The sequence below is a fragment of the Micropterus salmoides genome, unplaced genomic scaffold, assembly GCF_014851395.1.
Source record: "Micropterus salmoides isolate LMB-PRFRI ecotype aquatic unplaced genomic scaffold, ASM1485139v1 Ms_hic_scaffold_3188, whole genome shotgun sequence".
In the NCBI taxonomy this organism is placed as follows: Eukaryota; Metazoa; Chordata; class Actinopteri; order Centrarchiformes; family Centrarchidae; genus Micropterus; species Micropterus salmoides.
In genome coordinates, this window is record NW_024042471.1 from 1 (window position 1) to 17021 (window position 17021).

At 40.1% G+C, this 17021-nt stretch overlaps 2 protein-coding genes across 5 annotated transcripts; one reads left to right on the top strand and one right to left on the bottom strand.

Annotated features, from left to right (window-relative positions):
* Positions 1 to 1488: 1488 nt before the first annotated feature.
* On the top strand, positions 1489 to 9007 carry LOC119884106 (aminoacyl tRNA synthase complex-interacting multifunctional protein 1-like). 2 transcript variants are annotated; one of them, XM_038694580.1, is made up of 7 exons: positions 1489 to 1894; positions 4298 to 4392; positions 4796 to 4909; positions 5300 to 5473; positions 5548 to 5747; positions 6714 to 6885; positions 8505 to 9007. In XM_038694580.1, exons 2-7 carry the CDS (start codon positions 4347 to 4349, stop codon positions 8669 to 8671), a joined length of 873 nt encoding a protein of 290 aa, XP_038550508.1. In that variant the 5' UTR covers positions 1489 to 1894; positions 4298 to 4346; the 3' UTR covers positions 8672 to 9007. The 2 variants fall into 2 exon arrangements, with proteins under 2 accessions (XP_038550508.1, XP_038550509.1); XM_038694581.1 differs by lacking the exon at positions 1489 to 1894 and having other exon boundaries at positions 4133 to 4392.
* A 2099-nt stretch (positions 9008 to 11106) lies between these two features.
* On the bottom strand, positions 11107 to 16708 carry LOC119884105 (GTPase IMAP family member GIMD1-like). Of its 3 annotated transcripts, none has more exons than XM_038694579.1 (4): positions 16650 to 16708; positions 13598 to 13763; positions 12257 to 12519; positions 11107 to 12174 (listed from the first exon to the last, which is right to left on the bottom strand). In XM_038694579.1, exons 2-4 carry the CDS (start codon positions 13740 to 13742, stop codon positions 11899 to 11901), a joined length of 684 nt encoding a protein of 227 aa, XP_038550507.1. In that variant the 5' UTR covers positions 13743 to 13763; positions 16650 to 16708; the 3' UTR covers positions 11107 to 11898. The 3 variants fall into 3 exon arrangements, with proteins under 3 accessions (XP_038550507.1, XP_038550505.1, XP_038550506.1); XM_038694577.1 differs by lacking the exon at positions 16650 to 16708 and adding an exon at positions 14269 to 14644; XM_038694578.1 differs by lacking the exon at positions 16650 to 16708 and having other exon boundaries at positions 13598 to 14262.
* Positions 16709 to 17021: the final 313 nt, after the last annotated feature.

Consider the following 17021-nt stretch of genomic DNA (forward strand, 5'->3'; position numbering starts at 1 on the left):
CCTCCAACCAGCTGGAGATGGAAACAGACAGCTGACAGTGTACGTGTCTCGCTGAAGACGAACTCCTAGCTTTCTTTCTCTGACCGACCGACCGACAACATCGTTCGACTGGACAACACCGACAACCTGGTTCCCCGGTATGATTTACAAACCCGTCGACTGTCTGAGTGCGTTTTGTTGTGTTTTCTTAATTTGTTTTACAAACCCCACCCCTCCTCTTTGTATATAAAAGTAGTTTGAAGATTTAGACTCCTTGCAGATGGCATGTAAAGGTTAAATCAGAGATAAAGTCTGCCTGGAGTGTGTTTTTTTTAAAGGCATGGTTTGTCTTAAATGTTTGTGATTCATGAGATTATTCCAGCGAATTGTTTAAAACTCCCACAGCTGCAGACACACAGTCTTTTATGTCTGAATTATATTATGTTTATCACATTGTTGACTTTATTTAACTTCTGTGAAGTGGCTTTAATTTTAGGGTCCTTTTCATGGCAAAGCAAAGAGGAAATATTTGTTGTTAATTTAACTTTATTTGAGTAGTTAAAGCTGACAATTTCTCTTATCAGACAATAAGAAATTACTATTTTATTGTTTGTAAGAGATTTCTTATGCTAAAAGAGCTCCTTTGTCCTTAAATAATGTTTTTGTTGTTGTTTTCCTTTGATTAATTTTCCTTTATTTTGTTTCGTGTGGTGAGAATTTCAAAGTTTTTGTTTGTGTGTGTTGTCTTGAAGTACTTTTACTGAATTTCTATACTTAAGTATACTTTTGAGGTATTTTCCTTCTACTCCACTACATTTCAGAGGGAAATATAGTACTAGTACTAGTTTATCTGACAGCCTTATGTATAAAAAATATAAAACTTTGAATGGAGACTTTTAGCACAATAAGTACATTTACTTTTGAAACTTTAAGGACATTTTCTACTAATACTGATATTAGTCGAAAATTATACTATATTTTTACTTTAGTGGGATTTTTCAATTCAGCACTTCACTTTCACTTGTAACAGAGTATTTTTTTCAGTGTGATATTCCTGCTTTTACTAAAGTAAAAGTACTTCTTCCACCGCTGTTGTCTCGTTTACCAGCTCATGTTATTTATAGCAGGAGGTCTGACTGCAGCTGTTGTGTCTCTCTACATTTCAGTGGCTTAGCAGCTGCTGCGTGTTTGTGTGTGCATTTGGATTAATCACATTGCGAGGACATCCATCTTTTCACACACTCATATTGTGGTGACTGATTTTCCATTTGGGCAAAAAAATGCTGGTCCTCACAAGGCCAGGCATTAGCCTATAAATTAGGATCAAGACTATGGGTTTTGTTAAAAGGTTAGGATGTTTATACTACACTGGCTTTGTGTAAATGGACAAGATTACATGTTTGCCGCCTCAATATGGTCAAAGACAAATTACAAAACATATTACATGGACCCCCGCTATTATACTGTTAGTTTAAGGAAAACCTCCAGTAAAGTATGATTTGAGCTAGGGTCCAGGAGGAATCAATGATATGATGTCCTCCTAAGTGACAAAAACAAGTTTAGTTTTTGTCACTTGCACCCGAAAGTGACACAGTGGAAGTAATTTGCTAAATATTTGGCTCTAGAAGTTTGTGAGATTATGAGTACTCACTGAGCTGACTGGTGAAGCAGTAGCTGGCCTGGTAACCACCGATAAGCTAGCAAGTTGTTGACATGCTTGAGCTAACCAGTCACAAAAGCTCTCCTTCTAACCTCTTTCTATTTATCTCAGCATTGGGCCGGTTTACTCCCCCTGACAGTTTGTCCCCAGGACTGTACATCATTTTATTGAATAAACAGAGGAAGAGGGGAAAAAGTCTCCAAGCTACGACCACTAACAGGACAACAACCATGGACTCCTGTTACCAAACTGTGTGTAAGTTTGGTGTCTGTTAGTCAGGTGTCAGTCTGAACTCAGACAGAAGAGGTTCATTTAAAAGTGGATGGTGGACACACACAGCTCTGTTCACTACAAGGTCAGCTCTGTCAGGACAGTTTGCTATTTGTCCTAATTCAAGTGTCAGCGTTCCCTAAAGTAGAACATGACACAAAATATTAACACAAATTCACATCACTTACACAAGTGCCTTAAGACCTGATGGTGAAATTATACCTTGTGCATGCATAAAGCTGCAAAGGTCGACGAGGGTATGTGTGAGAGTGTCCACATCGGCTCTGAAAATCATTATCTACTGATCTTAAAATTGAGCCAAAATGCTTCACAAAGTCTATTGCCAAGATGCATTTAAGAATTAAGAATTTAAGATTTAAACGTGTTTAAAGTGTTTTAGTGGTATTTTCCCTTTAATGAAGAGCTTGTGTAAATAAGTGTGTTAGTGTCAGTCGAGTGTGTTTGTGTATGTAAATGTTAACCAGCTGACTGGTGCGCCAGTATTCTGTTTATCGTTATGCAAAAAGGCTGCTCTCAGCAAGTCTGTGTGTGTGTGCAGTACTTTGATGGTATTAATGCGTACGTTCCTTCATCGTAGATAACATCTATCAAAACTTCAATGATGACTCTCTATGCTTTCATGTCTCAGTTTATCTTAGTAACATGCTCGGCCTCTCCTCGTTTGGTTTAACTATTTAAACTCTCCTCTTTACTCCTGTTGTTTACTCTGATATACAACTTACCTGTGAACTGTGTTGTCTTTTTATGATTTGGGAGGTAAAAGTAGTAATACAACAACGTAAAATACTGCATGGTAAAAGTATAGAAGTATTATCAGCAAAAATGTGCGTGTTCCAATCCACCTGTTAATCTGATGTCAAACAGGAAGCGCTTTGATGCGGATTGAGAAAACAGAATTTATTTAATTTCTCTCGTCAATTAATTCTGACATTTCACTCCTTGCATATCCTCTGAGAATGACAACAACACTGACCTCCTTTCCTGTAAGATATCATCTATATAAACGTGCGCTGATGACATTGCTGCCGGTCTGATTTGCGTACTGTCAGTCATGTCAGACCCGGACTGTGTTTGAGCCTGTGGTGTCACTGAAAACAGATGAGATCATAAAGCCATTTTAACTCTTTAATTTATGTTAACTCATCATATTTGCACGAGATATGTTGATAAACAGACATTTGAAAGATTTGTGACATCTTTTTCTTACCTGACAAAGCTCATTCGTCCTTCATGTCCTTAACAGCAATCAAAGGTCAAAGGAAGTCAAAAAAACTGCTGAGACTTCAGCTTGAGATCGGACTTTGTTACATCGGACTTTTGACTCGACTTAAATTTGTCTGAATTGATTGAGACTTAAGCACCGGTGGCAGACAATTATCAGCAACGGGGCACAGAGTTTTCACATGTGGGATCTCCTTTTCCGTGTTTTGTATTGCCAGCCAGCCAGACAGTGCCGTCAAATTGGATTTTGCAAAGGAAGCGAGCTTGATGCCCAGTGGCCATGATTTTATTATATGTATTTTGAACATATGGATTTGATTGCAAATTCATAGTTTTAGTTATTGATCAATGCATGTTTAGAATTTTTTTAGGTTTATTATAATACAATGAATTTTGAGAATTTGGGGAGCAAAAAGCTTATCAACATTAAGACTTAATGTGAATCAAAGGTTTATTAGCCGCTCAGGCAACAGCATTTCATTTTGGGAGTAGGTTTAGGAAAAGAGTCAATTTAAATTTTTTGTTTCCCCCAACCCGTTCTCACTCCCTAAATTGTCACAATTGGACGCATTGGTGAAGACCCATTGGCATCAGTTTGAAACTCACTGGGGAACCCCTTACTGTCATAGTTCAGTGCAGTGGGGGAAGCCCTGTAGCGTCAGTTTTTGACGGGTAGGTGTAGGACATTTAACAGAAAAGACAGAGTAAGGAGGTGGTTGGGGTGGACTGAGGGCCAGAAACCGGACTTTCAACTTTGTTTCCTGTGTGAAACAAAAAGTCAATTTTCTCAATGTAGGAAACTAAACAAGGTCAGTTTGAGAATTATCTTTGAGCTCCTCACCTGTGACAGAGATCCAGCTGGATGGAGACTCTCCACGACCGCTGATGTCACACTTGTAGAGGCCTTCATCAGACTTGGAAACATGGTGGATGGTCATGTGACCTGTAGGCTCAGTCCTGATGAGGGAGCCATCTTTATAGAAACCAGAAATGTTTTTATTTAAGTTACACAGGTCACTCAAGCTCTAGTTAAGTAATTCAAGTCATGTAATGTTATTTTGACCCAACCTACGTTCATGGCTCTCTATAGGAAAATTTACTTTCCCACTGTTTCACTGTCTTATCGACTGTTTTTCTGTCTCTCAGCGTGGAAGCTGTTTTAAAGAAACTCGATCCAGAGGACGGCGAGCAGATCATGGAGTATTTTAAAACTCACGCCATGCTGGCGAGAGAGAAAGCACGTAAGAGTCAGTAGTCCAGTAGTGGATTAAATTTCCAAGTTACAAACCAATGAAAGATCAATAAACGGATGCCATATTAATTAAAATCACAACAAAAGAAAACTCGTCACCTGTACATGTAGGACTGAACCAGAACCCTGGATCCTTTTTGTTTTGGAGCCAAGTCATTTAAATACAAGTCAGCAAGCAGATAAACTGCAGGAAACACTGAGAATACAAAAACAACAAGTAATATTTTCTTAGTTTCTTGCTTTTATTTAAGGCCCCCATGTCTGTAACTGAATGTGTAACAAAGAAAGTGCTGATTTAGGCTCTAATAAAATGCTGTGACATTGTGAAACAAATGAATGTTAAGCAGGTTATGCTCGTGAGGATGATTGAAATGAAACATTTTATTTTTTAGTGTTGCAGGCGTCGGTCAGAGATCAAAAGAAGCTGCTGGTGGAAAACAGCAAACTGAAGAAAGACATCGAGCAGCTGAAGAATCAGCTGCAGGAAAAACAGAGGCGACGCATCGGTACACAATTATACACCCTCTGTGACAGAATGCATTCCCTAAACCTGAAAATGTTAACCCTAAAACGTAATCTTAACCCTTAAAAATGGCCCTCTGAAGACATTAAAACGAAACAGTCCTGAGGTGTAAAGGTGTAAAACTCAACCCAGTCCTCACAAAGATAGAAACAGACACTCACTGACACACTTGGGCAACTGCAGATGTTTTTCCTCTGAGCTGCATCAATGTCGACTGTGGTCAGAGTGGATTATTTTAATTTAATAAGAACTTTATTAAGTCAAAACATTTTGGAGATTTACCCAAAAGATAAAAACAGCCACATTAATTTAAATTCATGCATTTTTTTGCTTTCAGTTTAAAAAAAATCTTCTCTCTTTTTTTTTCTTTCAGCCAAGGCTTTGTTCTCCACGCCTTCTCCAACCCGTAGCCCCGCCCCCACAACGCAACCTCCCTCCACCGCTGGAGCATCAGCTGCTGTTCCAACAAATCCTCCTCCCCCCTCCTCTTCCTCCTCACATGACCGGAGAGAGAGGCAGAGCAGGAGGAAGAGAGGAGAGAGGAAAGGTGAGATGAGGAAAGGAAGGAAGGAGGGTGGGAGGGCAGATAGAAAAATATGACTTTACCTCTCTCTCTCTTAGCTCGTCCCACCTGTGACTTGCTCTCCTTGGGGGTGGAGCCTCAGGTTGACGTGTCACGACTGGACCTGCGGGTTGGACGGATCCTCGGCGTCCGCCACCACCCACTGGCCGAGGAGCTGTCTGTCCAGGAAGTGGACGTAGGGGAAAGCGCCGCCCGAACTGTCGTCAGCAAACTGGGAGAGAAAACAGACCTAGAGGAGGTAACGCACGACTTTATTTTTTATAACGTTACAACTTTTATTTCTTATTTTATTTTTGTCAAAATAATATAATATATTTTAGTAATTCAATCTGTACTTTGAAGTATTAATTTAGAATCCTGCTTAAGTTCCCAAGATGGACAAGTGCAAGTCATATGTTTGTGACAAGTAATGTTCCCGGTCTTTATGCTGTATTGCAGAATCTTATGCATAAATTTATGTGTCGGCTGATTAATTCAAAACATTTGGTCATTTTAGCTTTAACTGAACCTATAAAAAGTGATACAAGGTGTTCCTCGTGTTTTTGGAAACATTGGAACAAATGTCTACATGTGTTATGTGTTATGATATGTGTTGTAGCTTTTGTACTGGGTATCTTGTATTGTCTTTATATGTATTTTATTGTCTTTTACTGATATGGACCTATGCGTCTAAAATAAAGTTGATCGATTAAGACTGTTGTCAGATTTGATTATTTAAATATTACTTTATACTCACAATACTATACTACTTTATTGTTGAAATATTACAACTCTATTCTCACATTAGTGCGAGTTTATTCTCAAACTACTCTAAACATTTCAGCTTTTATCTTTCATTTACTCTTTGTTCTCACAATAGTACAACCATATTCTTGAGACATTAGCCTACTTTTATTTCTCATCATATTACGACTTTGGTTCTTAAATATTCTGACTTTGTTTTCCAGTTTTTACAATGTTAATGTTGACATATTAAGACATTAATCTTGAAATATTACAACTTTATTCTCTCGCTCTCTCTCTCTCTATATATATATATTTAAAATTCTCAGTTTTTTCCTACTGAAATTTCTTCTTTGAATTCTTATTTTTCTAATTTCTGTTTATTCTTTCCTTTCAGTTTAATCCACCCTTTATCTCATTCCTTCTTTCTTTTGTCTTTATTAAATTTTAACAAAAGTATTTCACCTCTCTCTCTTCGCAGCTCCAGGGCGGTCTAGCTGTCTTGTTATGCAATGTCAAGGCCTGTAAGCTGAAGGGCGTGGTCTCTCAGGCCCGCCTCCTATGTTGCTCCGCCCCTGATGACAGCACTGAGCTGCTGGTACCGCCCACAGGCTCCACCCCCGGAGACAGAGTTACCTTCCTCAACTACCCCGGTAATCATGGTCACAAAGATAATAAAACAATAAAAATAATCACTGAAGATCGTGAATAAATTAAACAACATAAAAAAAATCAGTTTAATGATTATTAAGCTAACAGCAAATAGCAAATTTTTATTTGCGTCTTGGAATTACAAATGGCCCCCACGATTATTAGTGCCTAATCAGAAATAAAAGTGGCACATTCATTTGCTCTCACACTGTAGAAATGTTAGCTTACATTGTAATGCGTTGTTAGCAAGCTACTAACACGTTATCTAACTGTTAACCAGTCACAACAGCTAGTCAAGCTAACTTACGGTTATTTTGCCTTAACCAGTAGTGACTGTATCTATCTGGTGTTGTTTTAAGTCAAGGGGTTCATGTTATCATTTGTCACGTCAATCAATGAAACATGGAAGCTGTTATTTCTGTACACTCGCAAGGTCTCCTTTTTCAGGAAGATGACGGCTTCATCCATCCTCACCAGTAAAACAGCCGTGTAGGGTGATTATTATGCAGCTTGTTCAACCCGTTCTTCCTCCCCAACTCATCACGTATGTACACGAGGTCAAGACACATCGGCATCAGTTTGTAACGCACAGGGGATCCCTATAGCGTCGCAGTTCAACGCAGTGGGGGAAGCCCTGTAGCATCGTTTTTTGACTGTAAAGGCAGGAATATGATATTTAACAGAAAAGACTGAGTAAGAAGGTGGTTGGGGTGGATGTAGGGCCAGAACCCGCACTTTGAACCAGGAGACCGGTGTGAAACAAAAAGTCAACATTATATATTTTTATTTAAGTTACGTGAGTTGCGTAAAATGACGTGACGTAAGTTAACTTACGTGTTAACTGACGTACGTAGTTATTTTAAGCCAAACCACAACCTCAACCTAACCTAACTTTAACCAAGTACTTTTGTGGCTAAACCTAACCAAATTGCAAAGTTTCACAACTTCAATAATGTGCCTTTTCAACATGGAGCCTTAAACGTCTAAAAATGACGCTAAAGGGGTACCCAGGGCATTAAAAGGCAATGCCAAAGGGCCTTGACCAAGCAACCACTAGTGGCTGTATGACGGGAGCAAAAGAGGAATTCAGATAAAGTGTTTTTAAATAAAGTCCCTGTAAGGAGGTAGGATGTGAAGGTGAATGGGTCAAACCTGGGACTTTCACACAGGAGAAATGCGTTCAAGTTCCCAGTGAAACCAAGTAAATGTTTAGTTATTTTGAGTTCTAAGTATAGCATTACTGATTTCTGTCACGTCCGTCACGAGACTTACATAACTTTCCTTACTTTAACCTGGACCACAATATTTTCCTAAACCCAATGAAGTGGTTTTGTTGCCTAAACCTAACCAACCTTTTTTACAATGTTTTCCACTTGTTAAACTTCACGTGACTTAGGTACTTACGTAACATACTTAAGGTCCGATAAGCCTGTCGCTGGACTGAAACAGGAAAAACTCTTGTATGTCGTTTTGGAACACTTGACGATCGACCTGTGTTGTTTAGGTAGGAGGACGTGTTGGACGACTCAGATGTCACCTACAACTGGATGAAAGTGGCTTTTGGGATTTTCCGGGTAATCACTCACCAACTCTCTGTTTATCTCGCTCTCTGTGTGTTCAGGTGACCCGGACAGAGAGCTGCAGTCCAAGCAGAGGGTTTGGGAGCTCCTTCAGCCCGACCTGCAGGTCGACAGCCGGGGCGTGGCGAACTATAAAGGCTGCGGGTTTGAGGTGAAGGGGAAGGGGCTGTGCAGGGCCCCCTCCCTCACCAACTGCACCATCAGATAGACACAGCGAGGGGCCATCGCACAGGACATGCCGAAGACATAATGTGCACCAGTGTACTTTTATTGTGAAAATCATGCTCTGCTGTGGCTAAGCAACCACAAAAATCAGCTGCTGACAAACACTTAGCTAGTTAGTAGTTGTTATCTTACAGTTGCATCGCTGTTGTTTATTGATTAAAAGCTCAGTTGATCATAAGTTTCTTCGAGTGTTCTTGATCTCTGCTTTCAGCTGATTGGACAGCAGAAAACAATCTGTGATGACATGGTATTTATGAATCTTGTGATTACTACTAAATTAAATGGTGATAGATCCTTTAAATAGGTGTCAATACCAAATGAGTAATGTTTGATAAGCCTGATCCTTCAGCACTGGAACAATTAATAATAAATCAATACGTAATCGATTACATGAATACATCGATTCGCATTGAAATGTTGCTGCCTCCGATGTTAGCAGGGATTCCTCCGGACAAGCTGCAGATACAAGATCTCGACTTCATGCATCACGCACCTGGGGGTGTCTACTATACACGCAAATTCGCCGTTTTGCGCACAATAGACACGGTTTTTCCAAAGCGTGCATATGTGACGCCTGAGCATGAGAACAGGCTGGATGTCCACGAATACGTGAAGCGAAAGTATCCCGGACCACTTTGTTCAGACGGCAGCGCCGCAAATCCTGCTTCTCCTGTCTCCACACAAACAGCACGAGCACACGTAGTCCGTTAAAATGTATTTATCGCCTTCATGTTAAAAGTAATTTCTGCCCCGCTGCTGTCATGGTAACGTAACGTTACATGTTACACGTGTCATCTAACGTTCAGCCGTTTCATATTTTCTGTTTATTCAATGGCCACGTATGAGCGAGAAAACCACACTGATGCAGAAATACATCTGACTATCATACCGCATTACTCAATATTGAAATAAGTCCATGTCAGTAACATTTAAAGTTTTAAGTAAAGAAGCCAAATTAATGTCTGTTATTGTTATTATCACAACACATCAGTGACGTGGAATATTATTGATTAGACATGCTTTGATATTTATTTTGGATAAATTGGTACGTTAATCGGTAATTTTTTTTTCTTTATAATACACAAAATGTGTTGTGAGATTAATCGACTAATCAAAAAATAATCGTTATATTAATCGATTTAAAAAATAATCGTTATGTACAGCCCTAGTTCATGGCATTGCTCAGGGGCACCTTTGGCAGTGATCCATGCTGGACTTGAATCTGTGACTCTCCGGTTACCAAGCCAAGCCCCCACAGACTGAGCTCATGTTGCACAATTAGGCTACGTTCAGACTGCAGCCCAAAGTGACCCAAATCCGATTTCTTTGCTCATATGTGACTCAGATCTGATCTTCCAAGTCACATGGAATCTGATCTTTTCCAGTTCGGAGAGGACAAGCTAACCGGAGCTAACCTGTGTTGCTCCCTGATTACTTCTGTAGCCTGCAACAGGGTGCCGCGTGTGACACCGAGACTTATTTTCTGCGCATGCGGGTCACTTTCAGGCTGCGGACAGTTCACAATGAAGTCTGATATGGGCCACATTAAGGCCTGCAGTCCAAATGCAGCCTGTGTGATCACAAACTTAAAGGGAAATAAATTTCTCACCAGTTATCAACGCAAGTGAAAGAAAAGATTATTACGATATTTTGGTCTTGCAATATTGTATTTTTATTGCTCCATGACAAATAACACATTTTTAAAGGTTTAGTGTGTAAGTTTTAGTGGCATCTAGTGGTGAGGATTGTGAATTGCAATGAACAGCTCAGTCATCGCTCACCCCTCCATTTCCAAGCAAGCATGAGAAGCCACGGTGGCCGACACACTCTGCTAAATGATACGTCTGGTCCTCCATTTGTCCAAATTTCACTTTTCTTCCCACTTCTAATAAACCAGTCGACTACTACTATTACTACTACTTCTTCCTTCGTCTTTGTATGTATTCAACATAGTGATGAAACACTCTCTGTAGAGCAGTTTGTCTGTTTGGGATACTGTAGAAACATGGTGGTGCAACATGGCAAAGTCCATGTAAGAGGACCTGCAGTGTATGTAGATAGAAATGACTCATTTTAAGGTACTTAAAACATATCGGTTCATTATGTAAGGTCTTTATACTGCACTAAAAACATAGTTACATTGCATTTCTGTCAATAGATCCTTAACAGGTAGATTCTGACAGGTATGTTTTTCTGTTGTGTGGCCTTTTTTGACACAGCCGTAATGAAAGAAAAAAGCAGAGAAATTTAAAATCTTAGATTATATTCTTCTGTGTCCAATATATAGAAATAAAATTATTTTAGTTTACTTAATCTATGAATTATATGAATTGAATTGTATTTCCCTTTAGCTTTGGCAATACTGTTGTATTAACATTCATGCCAATGAAGCAAATTTCATTTCGACCTGACTTCTTTTCTCAGTGAGATGGAAGAATTTAGAAAGTTGCGTGGTGCTGCAGAGAGCCCCCAGCTGCAGTAGTGCATGGATCACGCGTAAAATTCATCCAGCCAAAGGGAACAATCACCAACTGTTCACAGCAAGGTGTTCATAATAGCAACACAACCCATCGTCGGTATCAGAGAGGGAATGGGGCGTCGAGGTGTACAGGGAGAGGAGATTGTGGAGCGACCGGGCATGGTGCGGACGGTCTGTGATTGTTCCCTCTGGATGGATGAAGCTCAATCTGCTGGCATTTCCTCGTGTCTGGGTCATTCCAGCGTACTGTAGCTGTTTCTGCTGGGATTTCCCAAAACAGTTTTTCAGGTGTGCTGCTCCAAGTAGTACTTAGTGCAATTTCAGGCAGGATGGGCAGGTACATACGATTTCCACATACTCGGGGCGCACTGAATGAAACAAACCAAGTTTTTATGCAGTGGCTGCTTTTACTCCCGACTCTCTACGGCGGAAAACATACATGTGCAATATTTGAGAATGCACACGCAATTTAGTACTGTTTATTCAGGGTTATAGTAAATCCGGCCCTATGTGTTGTGTTTACTGCCACTGAAGAGGAATAAATCTTGTTCATGTACAGCATCGTCTTTTGGTGGCCCACTTATCAGGTTTGCTAATGCTGAAGCAACCAGAAGCTACATGTGTGAGACAGTTGGCCAGAGTTGTGCTTTTCATATTGTTTGAGTTTTGTTGGGATAATCATTAAATACCAACATGAGCAAAACAAATGTGTGTAGTTCCTGTTTAAACAGTCAGAGTGAGACCTCTGTCCTGACTGTCAGAGCTCTGTGATGGTTCCTGGCTGACAGGCCGAGCAGTCGGTCTCTCAACGGTCGTCCTCTGATTGACGGCCAATCACAGGTATTGTCCAAGAACGAGACTCCTCCTTCCACATCTTCAGCCAGAGCCCTCAGCCAATCACTAGTCTGTGTTAGGAAAACTGGAGCGCGAAGCCCCGCCTCCTTCAGGTGGTCAGCGTGCGTGAGAACAAGTAAAGCGTGACGCCGCCATTCTGGACCGAAGAGAGTCTGAACATCAACACAAAATACACAAAATCACCCAAACAAACAACACACATTACATTGTGGAGGTGTGTGTGTGTGTGTGTACCTCCATGTGATCCTCCAGGTGTTTGGTGCCGTGCGGCAGGTCAGCTCTCACAACCAGCACAAGCACGTGCACGCCCTCGGGGCAGAGTTTGTGCACGTCCTGTGGGCGGGGCAACAGAGGCGGCGTGTCAATCACTCTCAGCATGAGGTCAGACTCCGCCCCCTGCCTTCTGAAATACTTCTGGAAATTTCGGCTGAGGAGCTGGAAGTCCTTCGTTACAGAAAGGCCAGAAATGCAGAGGCCTGTTTGGAATTCCTCTCCACCTGCCCAGCAGAGGAATTTATCAATAAATAATTTTAATTGTGGATTATTTTTTTTACCTGAAAGTTAAACAGGATCATTTCCACCAGCTAAAAGAAAAACACCTATGAAAAGAAAAATTGTAGGTCAAAATAACGAGAGAATAAATCTATTTTTTAAATTAAGATGGAGAATCTAAATTTTTAGTTTTTGACCTTAGGAGTACTCACAGGTCTAGCTGGCTAACTGTAAGGGCTAACAGGCTAGCAGGTACTGTTTACGTCCCTCTGACATTTTGTTCTCAGGATTGTTCATTTCATTCAATAACACAGTGTTAGTGTGTTAGCTCAGTTTTAAATGCTGCCGTAACCTTTAGTAAGTCACAATTTAAGTTAAATATGTGAAGCTGGAATTTACAAGTTCACAGTTGTAAATTGTAACTGTCTGTACGCCCCCTTAATTTGGATTTGCGACTCGGAAAGTCAGGAGCACCGCACTATCCCCGACTTGGTGATCCAAGAAGGCTGCTCCATGTATCAACAGTTAGTGAAAGCTGGTGTTTATACTGTCTATTAGTACTTCTGTGTATTTGTGTCTCACATGAATTTTTGAAATAAACTAGAAATAAAATATGTAAAAAGTATTGGTATCGGTATTGGCAGTACCAGCCTGGGTATTACTTGGTATTGGAACGAATAGGAATTAAGTGGTATCGCACATCACTACTGGTTACCAGCTGAAATAGCTTTGTTTTGGAACACATTACACCTTGCTTGTCAGGACCCGCCCTACTCTGCTTCTGATTGGCTAGTAGTCCTTACCTACCTAGGTACTGCACACGTGAAAGATTAAATAGAAGTGAGATGCTTCACTTGGTAGCTAAAACTGATCCTTCAACACGCAGGGTGAAAAGAGGTGCCTCAGCAATGTGCAGTGTGGTATTTTTTTGAAAATGCAACCATGTAAACCTGTTCCTATCCTATAAACCCCTAAATAAAATTATGAACCTGAAAATGAGCATAAAATACATTTTTCTTCTTGATGACCTTCCACAGAAAGCTAACGTGACGACTCTAAAAGTAAATCTGTAAAGCTACTGACCAATCAGAGCATTCCCCACAGAGCTCCTCCCACTCTGCCTGTCGCCCAGCAACAGCACATTCAGTGCCAGCACATTACGCTCGCCACCACTGAGGATTCTGAAAGGGCTGTTGCCACGCCAACTCTGTTTCATGCCGACGGCCATCTCAGGATATGTTGAACCTACCTTTTAAAATAAACAACAAACAACAACATAAACACAGCTTCTAGTGATTGCAGAGTAAATACTTTGCATCCTGAATGCATCCCTTTAGCATATTAAAACTTCTGGGTAAGTTGGCAAAATAATGCAAATTCCCTAGAAAGCAAACTATCGCTTTAAATGTTTTGCAATCTACAATAAAATTTGTTATAGGTGACTTATTGCTAAAATTTTGCTAAAATTATTTCATTTAAATCTAAAGGTTTTAACCTGAGAATCACAAGCAGCTTAAAATAGCTATTCTATCAGTAAATCACAACTTTCTTTCTTTAAATCAGTTTTTTCAGTGTGTGTGTGACTCAATTTCACCTAAAACTTACCTTAACCTGACTTTATAGGTGTCTCATAATGATCCAATATAACAGTCGATGAACCTGCTACTAGTCACTTTAGGAATCCATATTTTATTTACGTACAAAACATCTAAAGTCTTAACAGAATTAACAGAATTTGCAAGAGTGAGTCTTACCTGCTTTACCGAACCAGGAGAGGCAAACGCAGACACATTTCCTGAACAGATATGGGAGGTTGTATGTGGTTACTGGTTAATTAATAACCACTCCAGCCCATATGTAGTTTTATGAGGTTGTAAAACTGACAAACATCCCTGCAATTTAGATTTCAAGGGACACCTTGACACCTATTTCTATTTAAGGAAAGAATGTGAATTCTTCTTTCACCAAAGCCTGAAACTAACTGGATTTTTACAGTAAAACCAGGATAAACATACTGGTCCAACCCATTCTCACTCCCAGTGCTTGGAGTAGAAAAAAATAGGTGGCAGTACTCACAAGAACAAGATGAGAAGATATTTTAACTGTTTTTTTTAATTTATAAATATTCAATGCTGACATACATCAGTGAGGAGGTCTGGGGGTCCTCCCCCAGAAGACTTTAAGCATCAAACACTTAATTTCCTGCATTCTGGAGACATTTTCTGCACCAATTTATGGTGGAAATATATATAAATATAAATATTTATATGAAGGGAAACAAAATTAAGGTGGCAGGTGACAATTCAAAATATAAAAATATAATGGAGTACAGTGCAGTAATCAGCTTTTGGACAATGCACATTTGTTTCTTCTATATTTCACTTGCATTGCATGTTTTCTTATTGTGCATTGTTTCATTTGTTAATTAACATTTCTTGTTGCAAGCATAGACTGTATATAAAAAGGTTGCAAGCTGTTTTTCAGAACATTTTTAACAAGAGCTTTTTCTGATTCCATATCTGTCAATATTTTTAAATGGCCCGCCCCATCCAGGCTGTGATTGGTCGGTTCACAGAAAGTGACATTGCCGACCTACATTCAGCACACGGCTGCATGAAAGTCACCTGAGCTTCTCTTCTCCCTTGTTTCTCTCCACTGACAGAGGAGTGTCACGTAGCAACACGATATGGAGAAGGCGAGGAGAGCACTCCCGACTCATCACGTATTGATGCTTAGTCAAGGCCCATTGGCGTCACTTTTTAACGCCCCGGGTACCCCTTAAGCATCGAGTTTAGACATTTAAGGCTCTGGTTAGACTTTCAAATTAAAACATTAGTGTTTCGAAACATCGCCATCTCGAAACAGCACATTATTAAAGTCGTGAAACGTTGCAATTTGGTTAGTTTAAGCAAAAAAAGTACTTTGTTGGGTTTAGGTAACTAAACTACTTGGTTAAGGTTCGGAAAACATCATGGCTTGGGTTAAAATAACTACATACGTCAGTTAAGAAATAAGTTACAAACGTCACTTGCGTAACTTAAGCAATTTACGTAACTTGACTAACTGAAATAAAAATATTCAATGTTGACTTTTTGTTTCTCAAGGGACACGAACCCCGGCCTCCTGGTTCAAAGTCGGGCTTCTTAAGCAATTTACGTAACTTGCCTAACTGAAATAAAAATATTCAATGTTGACTTTTTGTTTCTCAAGGGACACGAACCCCGGCCTCCTGGTTCAAAGTCGGGCTTCTGGCCCGCCATCCACCCCAACCACGTCCTTACTCAGTCTTTTCTGTCAAATATCAAATACCTGCCTTTACTGTCAAAGACTGACGCTACAGGGATTCCCCCACTTCGTTGAACTATGACACCATGAGGGATCCCCAGTGCGTTACAAACTGCTGTCGCTGGGTCTTGACCATGCGTCCACATGTGAAGAGTTGGCTGGTCTGAACCTGTTGTCGACCCTCAGTGTGAACCAGAGATGCTCACAAGTCTTTGAGCTAGAGTCCAAGTCAAGTCTCAAGTCTTTGAGCTAGAGTCCAAGTCAAGTCTCAAGTCTCTCGTGGTTATTACGAATGCTGTTATTACAATCCAGGTTGCTAATAAAACTGCATAGCTATAAGGAATTCTGTAACTGCAACCTGTTTTTCATTTACAGAGCACAACCATTTAATGTGAAATGCAATTAATGACAGCTTATTAAATACTGTAAGTCAACACACTCCCCAGACTCTTAAACCCAGTGTAACGTTAACTAAATAAAACTGTGACTTGCATAATCAACAATAAACCTGTAACCTGTTTTTAACTTACAGAGCACAACCATGTAGCCTAATGTACAATGCGTCTACAATTATAGACAGCTTATAAACTACTGTAAGTCAACAAACCCTGTTGACTCTCAAACCCAGTGTAAGTTATAACTAAATAAAACTGTAAAGTTACATGGTCAACAATAAAGCTGTGACCTTTTTCTAGCCAACGGCAATAATTAAGGTGATGGCAGCCAGCGGGACGTAAATAATTACATTAATTGACCACCACAAGTTTGGCAAGTAAACAAAGCAAGAAGCAAGCTAACGTTAGATGGCCGATGCTGAGCTAAATATGTTTACTCACCACAGGTTACTAACCTATCTTGCGTTCAGCGCTTCTTTGTTTGGGTCTTGTTTTATGAAGTTTTAAAGCCAAAGTTTATGATGAATGGCGGAGCAGCTGCCGGTGTTTGTTGTCCTCTCTCACGTGCGGCCGCGTGCAGCAAATGTTACGTGTTACGTAGGCAGGTTATAGGTAACGGAGGGAGGGAATAACAGGCTTAGACTGTCTTTTAGTACAACCAAACTCTGAACAAGAAACTTTTAGTTGACTAAAATGTTACAATTAACGTTCATGAACAGGAAACACACTGCGAAAGGGTCAAAGCTCCTATAGGCCTTTCAGACACAAAGCAACAACGGTACAGATGCGTTTTGAAACCCTTTATTTTTAATGGCTTGTGACGTGCC